Source organism: Leptodactylus fuscus, chromosome 3 (assembly GCF_031893055.1).
Source record: "Leptodactylus fuscus isolate aLepFus1 chromosome 3, aLepFus1.hap2, whole genome shotgun sequence".
Taxonomy (NCBI): Eukaryota; Metazoa; Chordata; class Amphibia; order Anura; family Leptodactylidae; genus Leptodactylus; species Leptodactylus fuscus.
Window position 1 is genome coordinate 15,299,759 of NC_134267.1, and position 19,115 is coordinate 15,318,873.

Consider the following 19,115-nt stretch of genomic DNA (forward strand, 5'->3'; position numbering starts at 1 on the left):
GTTATTACCCATCTCTAGGGCAGGTGATAGGTAACTGATCGGTGGGAGTCTGACCACTGGGACCTCCACCAAACATGAGAACAGGGGTCCCATGCCCCCCATTTAAATGAGGCGGAGGTAGCTGAATGCTGTATTCTATCTTTGTCAGTCCCATAGACTTGGAGTGCAGCAGCCTGCATAGATAGGTTACTGTCACCAGAACCAGCATATCACCCCAGCCCTGCAGATAGATAGGTTACTGTCACCAGAACCAGCATATCACCCCAGTCCTACAGATAGATAGGTTAGTGTCACCAGACCCAGGATATCACCCCAGCCCTGCAGATAGATAGGTTACTGTCACCAGAACCAGCATATCACCCCAGTCCTGCAGATAGATAGGTTACTGTCACCAGAACCAGCATATCACCCCAGTCCTACAGATAGATAGGTTAGTGTCACCAGACCCAGGATATCACCCCAGCCCTGCAGATAGATAGGTTACTGTCACCAGAACCAGCATATCACCCCAGTCCTGCAGATAGATGGGTTAGTGTCACCAGAACCAGCATATCACCCCAGCCCTGCAGATAGATAGGTTACTGTCACCAGAACCAGCATATCACCCCAGCCCTGCAGATAGATAGGTTACTGTCACCAGACCCAGCATATCACCCCAGCCCTGCAGATAGATAGGTTACTGTCACCAGACCCAGCATATCACCCCAGCCCTGCAGATAGATAGGTTAGTGTCACCAGACCCAGCATATCACCCCAGCCCTGCAGATAGATAGGTTACTGTCACCAGAACCAGCATATCACCCCAGCCCTGCAGATAGATAGGTTACTGTCACCAGACCCAGCATATCACCCCAGCCCTGCAGATAGATAGGTTAGTGTCACCAGACCCAGCATATCACCCCAGCCCTGCAGATAGATAGGTTACTGTCACCAGAACCAGCATATCACCCCAGTCCTGCAGATAGATAGGTTACTGTCACCAGACCCAGCATATCACCCCAGCCCTGCAGATAGATAGGTTAGTGTCACCAGACCCAGCATATCACCCCAGCCCTGCAGATAGATAGGTTAGTGTCACCAGAACCAGCATATCACCCCAGCCCTGCAGATAGATAGGTTAGTGTCACCAGACCCAGAATATCACCCCAGTCCTGAGAGTGATATACCAGAGGCTATTGCACCTTCCCAGATCAGCTGTTTATAGAACAGGTAGAATTCCAGACCTGTAACATAGGGTGTTGGTAAGGTAGGGCACAGTGAATACGAGGAAATCTCTGCATAGTAACACAGATCTATAGATTCAGACCATACGGAGTCCTAGTGTTACCCCCATGGGCCCTGTGTTAATGTATTGATGAAACCTATCAGTATTGGCCTCGCTGTACCTAGGCAGACTGCATTTGACCATCCATATTGTATAATGCCCCTGTGTCTGGCTTGACTTTTTCTCCGCTGTAGCAGGATAGCGCCGCAGTTGCCCTGTTAGACTATATTCACACGTGTCCGATTCATGGAAATATTCCAGTCACTACACAACCACATTCACTATTGTTTGTAGCCCTGTAACAGCGCAACATGTAGCCTCAGCCTAGTCATTATTCTCTATAGTAAAGGCCCGGCAGTCCTCGCGAGCTGGTAGCCTATGAAGGAAATCACATTACCGTCTCCTCACTTCGGCCACATGATCCTCATTATAAGTGCACAGATATTAGATCCTGCTCAGTCTCTGGAAAGCGCAGGCAGTCAGGGCGAGATGTGGAGACGGATGGCGAGGGTCTGACCTCTCAAGGTAAAAACTTCCAGGCTGTGAGTAGGTCTTAGAGATTTGGTCACAGTTTGCAGTGAGGACTCGGCACACCGCTTTATAGAGACATCTGTAATGTAATGCCGCCTCCATAGACTTCTATGGGGCATGAAGAGTTTTTTCTTCCTTTCTTGCATACAGAATCTGTTAGAAACCAATCATGGCAGACTCTATCATGTCGTATCCTAGAGTCATTGAGCATGTAGTGCCCGCCAAGGGTTGGCTTAGGCACCATGTACCATGTGTTGCCCATGTGGGGTAGAGTTTGCAGTGGACTGCACTCGTAATGACAGCTTAAGTACGTTTTGTTATGCGTTTACACCCCTCCTCTGACTATATTAGGCACCCCCCCTGTGTTCATGCCTCTCCTCTGACTATTGGTATTGGACACCCTCCCCCCCCCCCCCATATTCACGCCCCTCCTCTGACTATTAGTATTAGGCACCCCCCTGTATTCATGCCTCTCCTCTGACTATTGGTATTGGACAACCCCCCCCCGTGTTTACGCCTCCTCCTCTAACTATTAATATTAGGCACCCCCCCGTATTCATGCCCCTCCTCTGACTATATTAGGCACCCCCCTGTGTTCATGCCTCTCCTCTGACTATTGGTATTGGACACCCCCCCCCCATATTCACGCCCCTCCTCTGACTATTAGTATTAGGCACCCCCCCCCCGTATTCATGCCCCTCCTCTGACTATTAGTATTAGGCACCCCTCTGTATTCCTGCCCCTCCTCTGACTATAGTATTAGGCACCACCCCTGTGTTCACGCCCCCCCTCTGACTATTAGTATTACGCACCCCCCCCTGTATTCATGCCTCTCTGACTATTAGTATTGGACACCCCCCCCCCCTGTGTTCAGGCCCCTCCTCTGACTATTAGTATTAGGCCCCCCCCCGTGTTCAGGCCACTCCTCTATTAGTATTAGCCACCACCCCCCGTGTTCAGGCCCCTCCTCTGACTATTAGTATTAGGCCCCCCCCCCTGTGTTCACGCCCCCACACTATGCAGTTCCTTTGACTCCTCTGTAATAATACTGCCCCCATGTGGTAGAGAGGCTATTGAGTTCTTTCCTGCCTTGTAACTACTTTCTCCCCCTCCCCTCTTATAGTCGTTTGCAGGGACTGTCCCAATTTACATAAATGACATATTCTACATGGTGTCTGATCAGTGTTTTCTTGCAGGGTGGAGAAGTGCATGATGGGTCTGATCTGATTGGTCCGGTAGAACCATTTGGAGATTTTCCCGACAGTCTCTCGGACTGTAGCTCTGAAGGTGAGTAAGAACTTTGTCCAGAATTACAAAAAAAACCCAAACCCCAATACGCCTTCTGCTCAGAAACAGCGCCACATCTTGCAATAGTCTGTGGCTGGTATTGCTTATTCATATGCGCCGCAGGCCATTCATTTTTTAACACTACTTTTACTTACTGATCGTGAAAGAATTCCCTTTTCTCATTGGGAACACATGCATGCTCAGCCATGCACGTTTATGAAGATGCTGGGAAACATAGCTGACTGCTTTCCAATGTGTTTGACCTATTTAAAGGGGTTGTTCAGGAATTTGGGATTCACGGCCTAGCCTTAGGATAGGCCATAAGTATGTGAGCAATGGGGTCTGATCGGTCCCAGCACAGGTCAGCTGTATGGGGTCCATTCTGATTCCCCTACAAAACACAACATGGGATCAGACTCTATTGTCTCTGCACCCACTCTCAGTCTCCTGTCCTGAAAACTGGCGACCAGGTCTCGATTGCGGCCTAAAAGTTTTCTGAGCAGGTTCCACCTTTGGATCACGTGATCAATACCAGCACCCAGCCCCGAGTTGACCCCCTTCCTCCCTCCTAATTCCTGTACGATGGGGGATTTACTATTCTAATAATCTAATCTGCCCCATAGTAAAGGAAATCTCTGTGACCACGGGAGAGGAGGGAGGAAGCGGAACGGGTGCTTGTTTCGATCCTGCGAACCAGAGTCGCAACCAGCCTGGACACCCGAGATTCAGCCTCAATAGAGCCCAGAGGAAGTAAGTTTTTCAAAAACATCCCCTTTAATAATTTCTACCAAGTGTCTATGAGTTGTTTGTCCAATGACTGATGATGTAGCCAGTATATATAATATATATCCATGTGTGACTATTAAACCACCCAAGATACACCCTGAAGGCCACACCGCTTCTGGCCAAAGGTTACCCATCGGTTATCAATAAAGCGCAGTTCCACCTTTGCCCTCTTGGTGGCAGTATTGCTATGCGTTGCGATCCATCAGACGTCGATCCGGCTGCTCCGATGATTCTCTAATGCATAAATATTTAGAATTTAGTGTCAGAATCTGGAAACATCTGTGATTGAGAGATGCAAATTGGAAATGTTAACAGTATTCAAGCCGGCCTTCAAAACACTTGAAAAATGAATACCTGTTTTTTTTTTTTTTCCCCCGTTTCGTTTTTTTTTTTTTTCCTTAAGTGACAGTGCCAATTAAGTGTTGTGGCACTCAGCGACAATGATTGCACATAATACAGCTGTCAATGGTGACCCACAATAATCTACAGAATCTGAATTAATCAGCTGTTAATTTTACAGGGCAAGTAAATGGCATTTTTATGAAGGATGGTACGGGGGGCTTTATAATGTGGTGCATGTGCAAGACGCGAAAACACCTCCTCCTCGCCGAGCGCAAACGCCGCAACATCTGCAATTGTTTTTCCATCGCATTTAACTCTTTAAAGGCATTGGACTTCATCATCATGTCTTAAAGGGATTTTTGGGGGTCCGAATTGTGATACTGATGGGCTGAAGGTCTTCTTCAAACCTAGTAGTGGCTAGAAAAGGAATGAAGAGTATATAGTAAACTCTTATACCTCTATCTGCTCAATACATTCCTGACTTTGGCTCCAAAAACCGCAACAAAATCTGCAACAAAAAAAAAGCTGCGTTTCCGCAACGTGGGGCCTTAGCCTTAAAGGGGTATTCCAGTCTCAAGCCCTTATAACATATCCATAGGTGAGTTTTCCATGCCTGCGATCATTACCTATCAGGAGGAGTCTGTGGGAATTGTGTAAAGGGTTAACAAAGCGGAACCGGTGACTGTATTCTGTAGCAGGTTGGGGTCCCCCTCTGTATAGGCATTTAGTAGCATGTCCTTTGCTTTTGCCTCCAATCCTTAAAATTGGAGTGCCCCTTTGTCTTGTAGCCCCAGCCCTAGGGGTCTGTTGGGATTCAGATTCCACTGCAAAAAAGATTTCCTACTCCTATTCACTTCAATGGCCGGAATCTTCTCAAAGACCGGACAGGACACTTCACTGGCGGATTCCGCTGCAAAAATTCTACCATGTGAAGATGGCTATAGCGCGTTCACAGGGTCATATAGCTCCCTGCTACCGTTCTATATGGAAACCACAATGCAGATGTAAGCCGAGACATTGGGTAGGAACAATACATTTTGGGAAAATTTAATTTGGCGCCCCCTTAGCCCTAGGTTGGTTTCACACAGCTGAATTCAGATCTGGGTCTCGGTCCATGCATTGAACAGACTAATTGGGTCAAAGACGGCTCAGAAAGACTGAACTCAGCATGGCAGTCTAAGGGTATGTTCACACCTCGTTGGAAGGCCACCTCAGATTCCTGTTCACTTTCTGCCATGTGAACTGAGCCTGATTTACTCTCGGTTTCCAATCTTTGGGTCCGATTGGGGAAACCCTATCCATTTAAAAAGTGGTTACCTGGGGAAACCCCCAGACTCCGTAGATGATATTGGGGTCTGTGGGGTTTCCGCCAAATTTATACTGAAATCACCTATTTTAAGCGAAATGAGGAATGGAGTCCCGGGACACAAGTGTGACCCAACCCTTAGGCCGGTAGCAGACAACCATGACTGCAAATGGCCTGCTGTGAATTAAAAGCATGGCGGTATATGGGACATGGCGGTGCTCCAGTGTGGCGGTACACGGGACATGGGGATGCTTCAGCATGGCGGTACACGGGACATGGGGATGCTCCAGCATGGCGGTACACGGGACATGGGGATGCTCCAGCATGGTGGTACACGGGACATGGGGATGCTCCAGCATGGTGGTACACGGGACATGGGGATGCTCCAGCATGGTGGTACACGGGACATGGGGATGCTCCAGCATGGTGGTACACGGGACATGGGGATGCTTCAGCATGGCGGTGCACGGGACATGGGGATGCTTCAGCATGGCTGTACACGGGACATGGGGATGCTTCAGCATGGCGGTACATGGGACATGGGGATGCTTCAGCATGGCGGTACACGGGACATGGGGATGCTTCAGCATGGCGGTACACGGGACATGGGGATGCTCCAGCATGGCGGTACACGGGACATGGGATGCTTCAGCATGGCGGTACATGGGACATGGGGATGCTTCATCATGGTAGTACACGGGACATGGGGATGCTTCAGCATGGCGGTGCACGGGACATGGGGATGCTTCAGCATGGCGGTACATGGGACATGGGGATGCTTCAGCATGGCGGTACACGGGACATGGGGATGCTTAAGCATGGCGGTACACGGGACATGGGGATGCTTAAGCATGGCGGTACACGGGACATGGGGATGCTTAAGCATGGCGGTACACGGGACATGGGGATGCTTCAGCATGGCGGTACACGGGACATGGGGATGCTTCAGCATGGCGGTACACGGGACATGGGGATGCTTCAGCATGGCGGTACATGGGACATGGGGATGCTTCATCATGGTAGTACACGGGACATGGGGATGCTTCAGCATGGCGGTACTTTCGAAGATCCTTTCATTAAATGAATAGGAGCCACGGAAGCACAGGCCACAAAATAGGCCAGGACTGTCAGCCCACACACGGGACAGTGAAATTCATCTTGAACTCTACTAAGTTTTTTTTTTTCTACTCTATCCTGGCGGTTGTTTTTAGAAACTTATCAAATATTGCAAAAAATAAAAATGCACAAAAATTTTAAAATGTATGTGTGATAAATTCTAATAATCGCCTTTACATGTCCATCGGCATCTCTTTTGCATCACATGTCCTTTTTCCTTTTATATGCACTGGGTTGCCTAAATAAAGGAATTACTTTCCTATAAATATTTTTAAAAAATTGGGGGGCAGCGCAGTGGCTCAGTGGTTAGCACTGCAACCTTGCAACGCTGGAGTCCTGGGTTTGAATCCCGCCAAGGACAACATCTGCAAGGAGTTTGTATGTTCTCCCTGTGTTTGCGTGGATTTCCTCCCATAATCCAAAGACATACTGATAGGGGAAAAATGTACATTGTGATCTCTATATGGGGCTCACAATCTTCATTTAAAAAAAAAATAATTTTTTTTTTAAACAAATTATTAAAAAAAAAAAAAAAAAATTACGTCGTGTAAATGGTTAAATCCGTGCATTGTGCATGTGCTGTTTTCCTCCTCAGGGATGATTCAGTGCTGAAGATGCCACTTACAGTCTGTTTTTGTTGTGTATTTTTTTTTCCCATATTTTCCCCCCCTCTTCTGGATGCGTTTCGATGTCTTTCAGCGCCTTTGCTTGCTCACCTGTAACACAATAATAATTGTTAGTTTCTTCTGTGTCTGTGTTGGAAGCTGAACAGGGGAAGGCGCTGCCAGGAGCGGGCGCCAGAAGTGTGTATTCATGAGCACATCTGAAGGATGGCTGTGCCGCACTTACCATGTGAAAGGCTTTTCTATAATCATGTAAGATGCCTGCGAGACAATCTCTTCTTCTGACAGAGGTCGAAACTGATGCATATTCATTTTTCCAGCACTTCCATTTAAATAGCTTGACAAGGGGAATGTTAAGTTCATTTTATGACACCTTACATAGGGTGCGATCCGTGTCGTGTAATTTTTTTTTCTTCAAATTAATCTGTCACTTTTTTTTTTTTTTTTTTTAATTTCACTTTGCCGACTGATTTCTCAGCATTTAGCCAATATGTTTAAATTTTTTTTATTTAAAAAATATTCCATTGCTTTTTATTTTCAAAGTTATGTAAGAGAAGTGTATTAAGTTTTTTTTTTTTTTTAAAGGAAATTTTTTTTTTTTTTTTTTTTTAAATGCGTATCTTTATTTTACATTAGAAATGAATGCAAGCTGCATAGTTACTTACACAAGGATAAGTTCGTTCTTTAGGTCTGCCAATATATCTATGATTTTTTTTTTTTATTTAAATTTAAAATTTTTGTCACTTAAAATTTGATGTAAAAAAAAGTTGTTTTTTTTTATTTTATTTCGATTAACATCAAATTTTACGCTCTTTGTCTATTAATACTCTCCCTAGCATATTGAAGTCCATTTATTGACCGTCTCTTTACCTCTCCCTATATTAAAAGTGAAAAAAATGTTATGCTAAAATCACAAATTAAAAAAAAAAAAAAAAAAAATTAAAATTTTATGAGTAGTTTATGTATTATGACAGTTTTATCTATGTTTTATCAGTGTTAAAGAATGTAAATTGTAGAACCTAAAAGTAGAAAAAAAATTGAGAAATGGTAAAATTAGATTAAATAAAATTTAAAAATAGAAGTGATAATCCTTTAAAAAAAATTGCATTAGGCCATGCAGCTAGTCTTATGGACAAACAAATCAATAGATCACAATTCCCCCCCCCCCCCCAAAAAAAAAAACCAAACAAAAAAAAAAAAACCCTAATCCTTATCTAAATTAAGAGCATTTGGGGTAAAATTCTTATCTATATATGTCTAATGTAGATCATAATAAAAAACATTTTTTTAGTCATTATCACAATCTTAATTTTTTTTTTTTTTTTTAACTTCTATTGGTGGTTCCCAATAAGCATTAAAGGGGCTCTATCATTGGGAAAAGTCATTTTTAACTAATCACATCCTTGCATAGGCTTTAGAAATGCTATTCCACACCTACCTTGTGTATGTAGATTGCCTCAGTGGTTTCTGAATAAGTCCGTTTTTATTCATATGCTAATTAGACTGGTGCACGATGTATCATGCACCCCCTTTGCTATTGTTTCCTATGGGAGGCTGCTGCTGCTGATGACTCAGCTTCCTGTTTGCACACACACATAGGAGATAATAGGAGAGACGAGTGCTGCTGGGAACTTCCTGTGCTGGCTGGAAGCTCATTAGCATATGAATAAAAACGGACTTATTCAGAAACCGCTAAAGCAATCTACATACTAAAGGTAGGTGTGGAATAGCCTTTCTAAAGCCTATGCAAGGATGTGATTACGGTAGTTAAAAATGACTTTTCCCAGTGATAGAGCCCCTTTAAATTTCAGAATAAAAAAAACAATTTTTTTTTTTTAGTTTTTGTATTGTTGCTGTAAATTTAAATAGGATTAATATATTTTATTAAACTTATTTTTTATTATTTTTTTTTATTTTTTATTTATTTAGCGTTTGGTCTGTAGTCCATGATCCCTTGTATATGTTTGTAAAACCAGTCATAATATTCATACTTCTATAATTTTTTTTCTTTTTTATACCATCATTTTTATCTGATATGTGTAACTTTAGGAAGGGGGGATTTGCCCCAGTAATTGACTTTTTGTCCATGGGCCTCTATGACTAAGTATGTAACTGTTTGTGTGGGTTTTTCTCTTCCTGTCTTTGTGTAGTTTTTAATTACTTTTGTGTTTTTGGTAGCTCCAAAGACTTTAAAAAAATTATGAAAATTATATAATTTAAGAAAATATTAGGAAGGGTTGAGGACACATTGGGGATGATTTTCTACTCTTCCTAGGGATTAATTCAGATGATTAAATATAAAAAAATAAAATAAATGTAGTATTTAATTCTGATATTCAGCTGTATTTCAAATTGAAGGAGTGGTCCGACTCTACAGTCCTTTTTATTAGAAGGGTCCCAAAAATTGGTCAGATATGAGTTGGTTCTCATTGGTAAGGGCCACAACATTGGAATTCCCATTACCTGTACTAAACAATACCAGCCGACATGAGATATATATATATATATATATATATATATAGATATATATATATATATATATATATATATATATATATATATATATATATATATATAGCGCTGATATGGTTGCGCTATACAAGTAAGCTAAACAATAATACAGCAGAAAGATGCGGGCCCATCACTAGGACCAGAGTGGAGTCCCCTGACACCCGTGATGCCCCGAGTAGGCCATCAGACACTTCCATTCACTTCTAGGACAGTCTCAGAATGCCTGGGCATGCTTACCGTAAAATGTGCACAAGATAACAAATATATATAATCTGACAAAGAAAAAGCCTCAAATTGCTATAAATTTATTTACTCTTTTACTTTTAGTAAGGAAAGACTCTTGTGGACTCGATGACGTGACCTTCACCAGCCAGTCTGAATGTGGGGGTGAGTTATTTATCAGTAAATGTGCCCCTTAATGTATATATTGTTGGCCTATGTATTGTACCGCCATCTAACCCTGGGGATTTTGGGAGCATATTCCATTTAAAAAAACAAACAAAACAGGTTTGGGAGCTTTACAAATCTATATATAGTAAGGGAAGATTATACATATAAATGGAGGGGGGGGGAGGAGAACTGTTCCTCTAGTGCCATCTTTTGGAAGGTATCTCCCTATAGATCAGCGCCTTTAGGAAGCCTAATGACATGGTCTGGGATAAGAGGACCTTTAACAAACTCCATATCCATCAACGTCTACTCTTTACATCGTTCGATGAGCGCCACTGATTCCAGTGCAGTTGGAATTTTTAGGTTCTCTACTGTCAGGTGGGCAGTCTCAGACGATCTTCTCCAGCACAGGACCGCCCACCTGACACTAGACAGTCTGATTTGCATATTGGATGTTGAAACTAACAGAAATGATTGCTCAGAATGGTGGGGGATAGGAAAATAATTCCTACTTTGCATCCTTCAATAGTTGCTGTTTCACTGATTCCAGCAAAGTAGGAGCCTAGTGCCAAGACCTGGGATCAAAGTCAAAGCAGGAGATCTCCTCCAAAGGAAGGTTTGGCTTTAAGGAGGATCTTTCACCAACTCCAACTCTTTGCATACGTTAATAGAGGCTTCTCCACTTATTCCAGAAAAGAGTTGGAGTTGGTGAAAGATCCTCCTTAAAGCCAAACCTACCTTTGGAGGAGGTATCCCGCTTTGACTTTGATCCCAGGTCTTGGCACTAGGCTTCTCGGAGTCCAGGGACTGATCTAGAAGGAACTACCTTCCAAAAAGTGGCGCTAGAGGAACAGTGTTCCTTTTCCTACTTAGGAAGACTTAGTTGTGTATTCCTTTCCCAGAATTCCTAGCATGACCTCTAAGACTCTGCAAACCTGAAAGGCGGCTCTTTTTAAAGAGCACCTTTCATGTCATCGCATATGGGCAGTACTATATGCTGCTAGAAAGCCAACAGTGCTCCGAATTCAACACACTGTCAGCTTTCTCAATATGCGCCCTGGTGCCAGGGATATCGTTGGCACCAATATCCCTCCACTGTCAGAAGGGCACGCCTTGCAGCTCAACATCACACTGGGCTTTGAGGAACGCCCCTTCTGACAGTACAAGGCTGTGGAAGGGTACAGTCAGCCTTGTAGCAGTATATAATACCGCCAACGTCCCCCCCAACAAAAAAAAATCCCCTTTATTCATAAGCTGTGTCTGGTATTGCAATACCACACACGGCCTGCTAATAAGGGATGGCGCTGTTTTTAAATTAATTCCTCCCCCGAATCTCAAGAAACTCCAACTCTTTTTAGAAGTCGCCGTTCTGCTGATTCCGGCACAGTTGGAATGTTTCTCTAGCTTTAGCCCAGGATCGCCCACCTGACAGTAGAGAGCCTTATATTGGGTGCTGAAAGTAACAGAAATGATTGCCTGGGAAAGATGGGGCTAGAGAAAAAATTCTAACTGTGCCATAATCAGTGAGGGGGCAATGATGGAGGTGATACAAGGTCCCCTTTAAAGGGATTCTACCATTAAAATTGAATTTTTTTTTGTCGGTCACACGTAGGAATAGCCTTAAGAATGGCTATTCTTCTCCAACCTTTAGATGTCTTCTCCGCACTGCCGTTCAGTAGAAATACAGGTTTTCGTCGGTATGCAAATGAGGTCTCTCGCAGCACTGGAGGCGTACCCAATGCTGCGAGAGAACTCTCCAGCGCCGCCTCCATCTTCTTCAGGAACTGCCTTTTTCTGGCACTGGGGTCAAACTTGTAGGCCTCGGGCAAAGCCGACTGCGCGTGCCCGCGGCCACAAGAAAATGGCCGCTTACACAGTAAGTAAGCGGCCATTTTCTTGTGGCTGTGGGCAAGCGCAGCCGGTTCTGCCCAAGGCCTAGAAGTTTGAACCCAGCTCTGGAAGAAGACGCGCAGAGATGTCATTTCTGGAGAAGATGGAGGCGGCGCTGGAGAGTTCTCTCGCAGCATTGGGGACGCCTCCAGTGCTGTTTGAGCGCTGGGGACTGCCCTCAGTGCTGCGAATGAACTCACGAATGGCGGCGTGGAGAAGACATCTATAGGTAGGAGAAGAATAGCATTTCTTAAGGCTATTCCTACGTGTGATCAACAAAAAATTCAATTTTATTGGTAGAATGGCTACAGAATGTTAAGTGTATCATGAATTTTGAGTGTCCTTATATCTGATCCTTACGACTCCCCCTATTGTCTCAGGTCTCTCCAGTGACAGCGACCTCATCTCCTTGACCGTGGATATAGACTCTCTGTCCGGGACAGACGATGGAATGGCTTCCAATCAGATTTCACCCAGTAAACCGTTCTCCGTCCCTCCGTCCCCTGGGTCAGCAGCGCAGAACTTTCCCGGTTCCAGCTATGAAGGGGTTAAAGCCGAAGCCGAAAAAGAGAGCCGCAGCTTGTTCACTGCCAAACTAAAGCAGAAGCTTGGCAAATCCGATTACCTGGCGAGGGCTGGTGAGCTGATAACCTTGGCCATGAAGAATGAGACGGAGCAGGACTACGAAGCCGCGTTCGGGTTTTACCGGAAAAGCGTCGATCTCCTGTTGGAGGGCGTTCAAGGTGATTATTGCTTAAATATTACGTAAAAAGGACCCGTCACTTCTCCTGATATATCTATCTCAATACTTTCACATAAAGCTACAGTCCTGGGGTATTGACTTAGAAGTCAACATTGTACTGCTCCTCTGTTATTCCTCCTGGAAATTGGTTAATAGATTGCCGTACTCATTCCAACACTGTCCAATCAATGATAACTTTGTGGAAACATCATCGCTATTGACAAGGGTACCCACAACATCGGGTTGCACATAAATTACTAGGAGGCATAACTGAGGAACGGAACAATTTTAAGAAAAGGCGTTCCAGACATGCAATATCATAAGGAATACTTATGTGAACACATGTCAAGGGAAGTGACCGGTCCTCTCTAAGGTGTAAGTTCACATCAAACTATAAATTGGATGTCCCTGCACAGCCCCAAGGGGTCAGGGTCCCACCGATCTAAAAGAGACGGTGCAGGGATCAGCGACCGTCTCGACTCCAGATGTTGTAAAACTACAACTCCCAGCATGCTCGCTCACTCGTCTGTTTATTAAACTCCTATAAAAGAGAATGATGCATGCTGGGAGTTGTAGTTTCCCAACACCTGAAGTTGCTGACCTCTGTCCTATTATACACTATCCCTTTATGACATGGGAGTATCCCTTTAAGTACTAGGACATCATCACGTTGTGCATTGTGGGAGTTGTAGTCCCTCTTCTGTGTCCTATGCAGTGATCTCCTATAGGGAAGTTACATTTTACAGTTTGCAGAGCAGAGTGTATTCCAGGGATCCGATCCTAGCGGTAAGGGGTGCGTCTGTCAGCGCGGTGTCGACAGATTCCAAGGAGTTACCGGCAATGTCTTGTATCACAACTGATATTTTTGGAATAGAACACAACCCAATAGCTGCAAATGGTTACATTGGATCCAATGTTTTTTCAGCCCTTTCCACCCATACAAGTGCCCTGGTCATGTTTTGGGTGCGTAACAGGGCCCGGATCCCCTTGTGACGTCCTCTCGATGGGGCCCGGATTTGATCCGGGTTGTCAGTAATCTGGTAAATGGCTTTCAAGGGTTAACTTAGTGGGGAATAATATTAAATATGATATAAGCGGAGGACCCGGGATCTCAGGCACTTGGGATGGAAGTTCCCAGTTGTTGGACATTCCACCCCATCACCCTATTATAGCGGACCTGGCACCTCTGCTGACAAGTCTGTAGTAGTAATTATGTGGATTTTCCATTCTATAGGAATTTTGGATTATATTTTATTTTAATATACCAGATTCCTTTTGGCTTCTTATGGAACGATTCAAAGACTGAAATATTGATAGGTCATCAATATTAAATTGTTGCAGATCTGACACCTGGGACCTCCACGATCAGCCTTTATGAAGAAGCCGCCGTGTTCAGGCGAGCACTGAAGCCTCTTCAGTACTTACCAGTCCCAGCACCGTACATTGTATAGTGACTGTTTGGTATTGCAGTTCAGCCCCATTCACTTGAATGGGACTGAGCTGCGAAGAGGCCATGTGACTGATGAATGCGATTTCACATGGCCTGTGAAGTGGAAGCAGTGCCATCAAAGATCTGAAGCTGATCTGTGGGGTTTCCGGGTGTAGGATAGGTCATCGGACTTATGAGTCCAGAGAAAAAATTCCAAGTAAAAAAAAACACATTTCTTTCCCATACAAAATATTTTAGAATTTCTTTCCCCCTGCATTCTTGTGTGCACAATTATGCCCCATAGTGGCCCCTGCACACAGTATTATGTCCCATAGTGACCCCTGCACACAGTATTATGTCCCATAGTGGCCCCTGCACACAGTATTATCCCCCATAGTGGCCCCTGCACACAGTATTATCCCCCATAGTGGCCCCTGCGCACAGTATTATCCCCCATAGTGGCCCCTGCACACAGTATTATCCCCCATAGTGGCTCCTGCGCACAGTATTATCCCCCATAGTGGCCCCTGCACACAGTATTATCCCCCATAGTGGCCCCTGCACACAGTATTATCCCCCATAGTGGCCCCTGCACACAGTATTATCCCCCATAGTGGCTCCTGCGCACAGTATTATCCCCCATAGTGGCCCCTGCACACAGTATTATCCCCCATAGTGGCCCCTGCACACAGTATTATCCCCCATAGAGGCCCCTGCACACAGTATTATACTCTGGGTTCTGAAAAGTATAATAATAGGAGACCAAGAGGGGATACAAACATAAAAACCACTGTTACTTACCTCTCCCTGGCTCTGCTGCACTCCTAGGTGGTGTTGGCCATCTTCAATGCCATCTGGGACGTTACATGACCTGGGACGGAGGCCCTGGTCATGTGACGTCAGGGATATCATAAAAGTAGGACCGAAGCTTGTCTGGAACTCGGAGAGGTAAGTAACACAGTGTTTTTTATGTTCCCCTACCTCTTCTGGGTCTCCGATCATTATACTTCGGGGTCTGATCCCTGAGTACAATAATCGTGTTTGTGGGGCCTGCGGCGTCACTTACTGATCCCGGCACCTACGTTTTTTAGGGAACCTGTCAGGGCGATTTAGGACACTAAACCACCCACAGTTCCTTATGGACCAGGGGTTTAGTTTCCCAAATCACCCTGTAATAAAGTCATCTGTGCCCACAATAAAAGTAAGAAAGCTTAATACTCTCCCTGTGGCTGTAGTCCCTGCGCAGGCGCCGTTCTTCCAGAGGAGGACACCTGGTGCACATGCGCTGTGAAGCAATAGGGGAAGAATAAAGGATTTTTTTTTTTTTACTGTGGATATGAATGGCTTTACAACAAGGCAATTTTGGATCTAAACCCCCTGGTCCATAAGGATTTGTCAGTGTTTGTGTCTTTACTCCACCTGACAGGTTCTCTTTAAGGACCAACATATCTGCAACCTTAAATGGGTGTGCCACAAATAACGCTTATCTACAGGATAGGAGATGAGCGTCAGATTGCTGGGGGTTCGACCTCTAAGACCTTCAGTGCTCAGGAGATAGTTACCCTGAATGGCCAAGGTGAATGGAGTGCTGGGGCTCATGTGTGGGCAACACTCCGTATATTTCTATGGGGCTGATGGAGGAGACTCCTAGAAGGAATGGCGCTCAGGCCGTGTAAGTGCATGGAGCATTCAGGGAAGCTTTCTGGTCCATATTTTCCTGATCACTGGGGGTCCAATAGGGAATAAGTGCAGGCTCGGACTGGCCCACAGGGGCACAGATGAATCCTCCGGTGGGAATCTGATCCAGTGGGGATAGTAGCCCCTCTAACCCTGCTTGTGTGGTGCGTCGCACCGTACAATCCCTGCACTAAGTACAGGTAGGCAGCCCACAGTATCGTGCAAAACTTATGTGCCCATATAATAAACTGGGTGCAATCTATAACAAGCTACCCTCTTTATTATATACTAGAGGGAGGACTCGGCTTCGCACGGGTATATTACATTTTATGTTTGTGTAGTGGCCCCATAAGAAATGTCCAATTTTGCACTGGTGTATTTTGTATGTGGTTTGTGTGTATGTCCATAAGCGTCATGTGATTGTGTGTATCTCATTTTGGATATCAGTGAAAAACCTATGATCAGTTGTTATGGATACCTGGAGTAAAGCTGTATCTAATCCTTCCCCGTGTAGTACTGTGTTTAGACTCAAGTATCTAATCCTTGTTGGTGTGGTACTGTTTGCAGATGCACATATCTAATCCTCCGGCGTGTGGTACTGTGTGCAGATGTGTGTATCTAATCCTCCCCTGTGTGGCATTGTGTGAAGAGGCAAGTATCTAATCCTCCGGTAAGTGAAACTGTGTGCAGACGTGCATATCTAATCTTACGGCATTTGGTACTATGTGCAGATGCGCGTATCTAATCTTCTGGAGTTGTGGTACCGTGTGCAGACAGGTGTATCTAATCCTCTGGCGTGAGGTACTTTGTGCAGATGCGTGTATCTAATCCTCCCCAGTGTGGTACTGTGTGCTGAGACGCGTATCTAATTATCTGGCTTGTGGTACTGTGTGCAGAGGCATGTATCTAATCCTACGGCATGTGGAACTGTGTGTAGACATGCGTATCTAATCCTACAGCATGTGGTACTGTATGCAGACGCATGTATCTAATCCTATAGCGTGTACAACTGTGTGAAGACGTGCGTATCTCATCGTCTGGCATGTGAAACTGTAAGCAGACGCGTGTATCTAATCCTACGGCATGTAGTACTGTGTGCAGACGTGCTTATCTAATCCTCTGGTGTGTGGAACTGTGTGCAGATGTGCGTATCTAATCCTCCCTTGTGTGGTATTGTGTGAAAAGGCGCGTATCTAACCCTACGGCGTGTGTAACTGTGTGTAGACGCGTGTATCTAATCCTACGGCATGTGGTACTGTGTGCAGATGCGCATATCTAATCCTCTGGCGTGTGGTACTGAGTGCTGAGACGCGTATCTAATTCTCTGGCTTGTGGTACTGTGTGCAGAGGCATATATCTAATCCTCCCCTGTGTGGTATTGTGTGAAGAGGCACATATCTAATCCTGAGGCATGTGGTACTTTGTGCAGACGCGCGTATCTAATCCTCCCCGTGTTGTACTGTGTGCTTAGACACGTATCTAATTCTCTGGCTTGTGGTACTGTGTGCAGACACACGTATCTAATCCTCACCTGTGTGGTATTGTGTTAAGAGGCACGTATCTAATCCTGCGGCATGTGGAACTGTGTGTAGATGCGTATATCTAATCCTCTGGCGTGGGGTACTGTGTGCAGACACACGTATCTAATCCTCCCTGTGTGGTACTGTGTGCTGAGATGCGTATCTAATTCTCTGGCTTGTGGTACTGTGTGCAGAGGCATGTATCTAATCCTCCAAAGTGTGGTACTGTATTCAGGCACACGTATCTAATCCTCCCCTGTGTGGTATTGTGTGAAGAGGCGTGTATCTAATCCTATTGCGTGTGGAACTGTGTGTAGACGCGCGTATCTAATCCTACGGCATGTGGTACTGTGTGCAGACGCGCGTATCTAATCCTCTGGCGTGTGGTACTGTGTGCAGATGTGTGTATCTAATCCTCTGGCATGTGGTACTGTGTGCAGATGTGTGTATCTAATCCTCTCCTGTGTGGTACTGTGTGCAGATGCGCGTATCTAATCCTCTAGCATGTGGTACTATGTGCAGATGAGCGTATCTAATCCTCCCCCGTGTGGTACTGTGTGCTGAGACGCACATCTAATTCTCTGACTTGTGGTACTGTGTGCAGAGGCATGTATCTAATCCTCCAAAGTGTGGTACTGTGTGCAGACACACGTATCTAATCCTCCCCTGTGTGGTATTGTGTGAAGAGGCGCGTATCTAATCCTACGGCGTGGGGAACTGTGTGTAGACACACATATCTAATCCTGCGGCATGTGGTACTGTGTGCAGATTTGCATATCTTATGCTCTGGTGTGTGGAACTGTGTGTAGACACGTGTATCTAATCCTATGGCGTGTACAACTGTCTGCAGACGCGCGTATCTAATCCTCTGGAGTGTGGAACTGTGTGTAGACGCGCGTATCTAATCCGACGACATGTGGTACTGTGTGCATATCTTATGCTCTGGTGTGTGGTACTGTGTGCAGACGCATGTATCCAATCCCCCGGGGTGTGGTACTTTGTGCAGACGCGTGTATCTAATCCTTCAGCATGTGGAACTGTGTGCAGACGCACGTATCAAATCCTTCAGTGTGTGGAACTGTGTGCAGAAGTGCGTATTTAATCCTCTGGTTTGTGGGACTGTGTGCAGACGCATGTATCTAATCTTCTGGAGTGTGACACTGTGTGCTGATCTGTGTATCTAATCCTCTGATGCGTGTATCTCAGTTTGGATATCAGTGTTGTATTGTGCATGTGGAGTGACCGTGTGTATTGCAGTTGGAATATGAGTGAAAGACTTGCAGGTTTGTATTGGCTAAGGAGGGGGGGGGGCACTGTGTTTGGAATGCTGTATCTCAGCAACGGTATGTCCGAGTGAGTTGGAGTCTCGTCTTAAACCTTCCCGGATACCTGAAGTATCTCTGTACCAAATTTGGTGAAGATCGGTCCAGCCGTTTGGTTCGCATTAGAGCACAGACAGACAGACAGAAATTCATTTTTATAATATAGGGAGATAGATGTAGGGTCACTATCCTCCCTCCTGGGCCCCATCTCCTTACCGTCATCATCGCGCTAAGAGGACCCCAGCCTAAGGCAAGGGGTAGGTGGGAGGAGGGTAATATTTGCATTTAGTAGGTGGGCCCCAGAATGAATTGTACTTGGGGGGGGGGGGGGGGGGGGGGGGGGGCTAGGTATCCCAGCCTTATACACTATGATTGCACT

General features: G+C 45.3%; 1 protein-coding gene across 1 annotated transcript in view; it reads left to right on the plus strand.

Moving 5' to 3' along the window:
- RPS6KC1 (ribosomal protein S6 kinase C1) overlaps positions 1–19,115 on the plus strand; it is a 101,126-nt gene that overhangs the window by 17,631 nt on the left and 64,380 nt on the right. Inside the window, exons 5-7 of the mRNA XM_075267101.1 lie at positions 2,992–3,082; positions 10,094–10,153; positions 12,427–12,789. Coding sequence (XP_075123202.1) covers positions 2,992–3,082; positions 10,094–10,153; positions 12,427–12,789 — 514 coding nt within the window. The remainder of the gene's footprint in view (positions 1–2,991; positions 3,083–10,093; positions 10,154–12,426; positions 12,790–19,115) is intronic.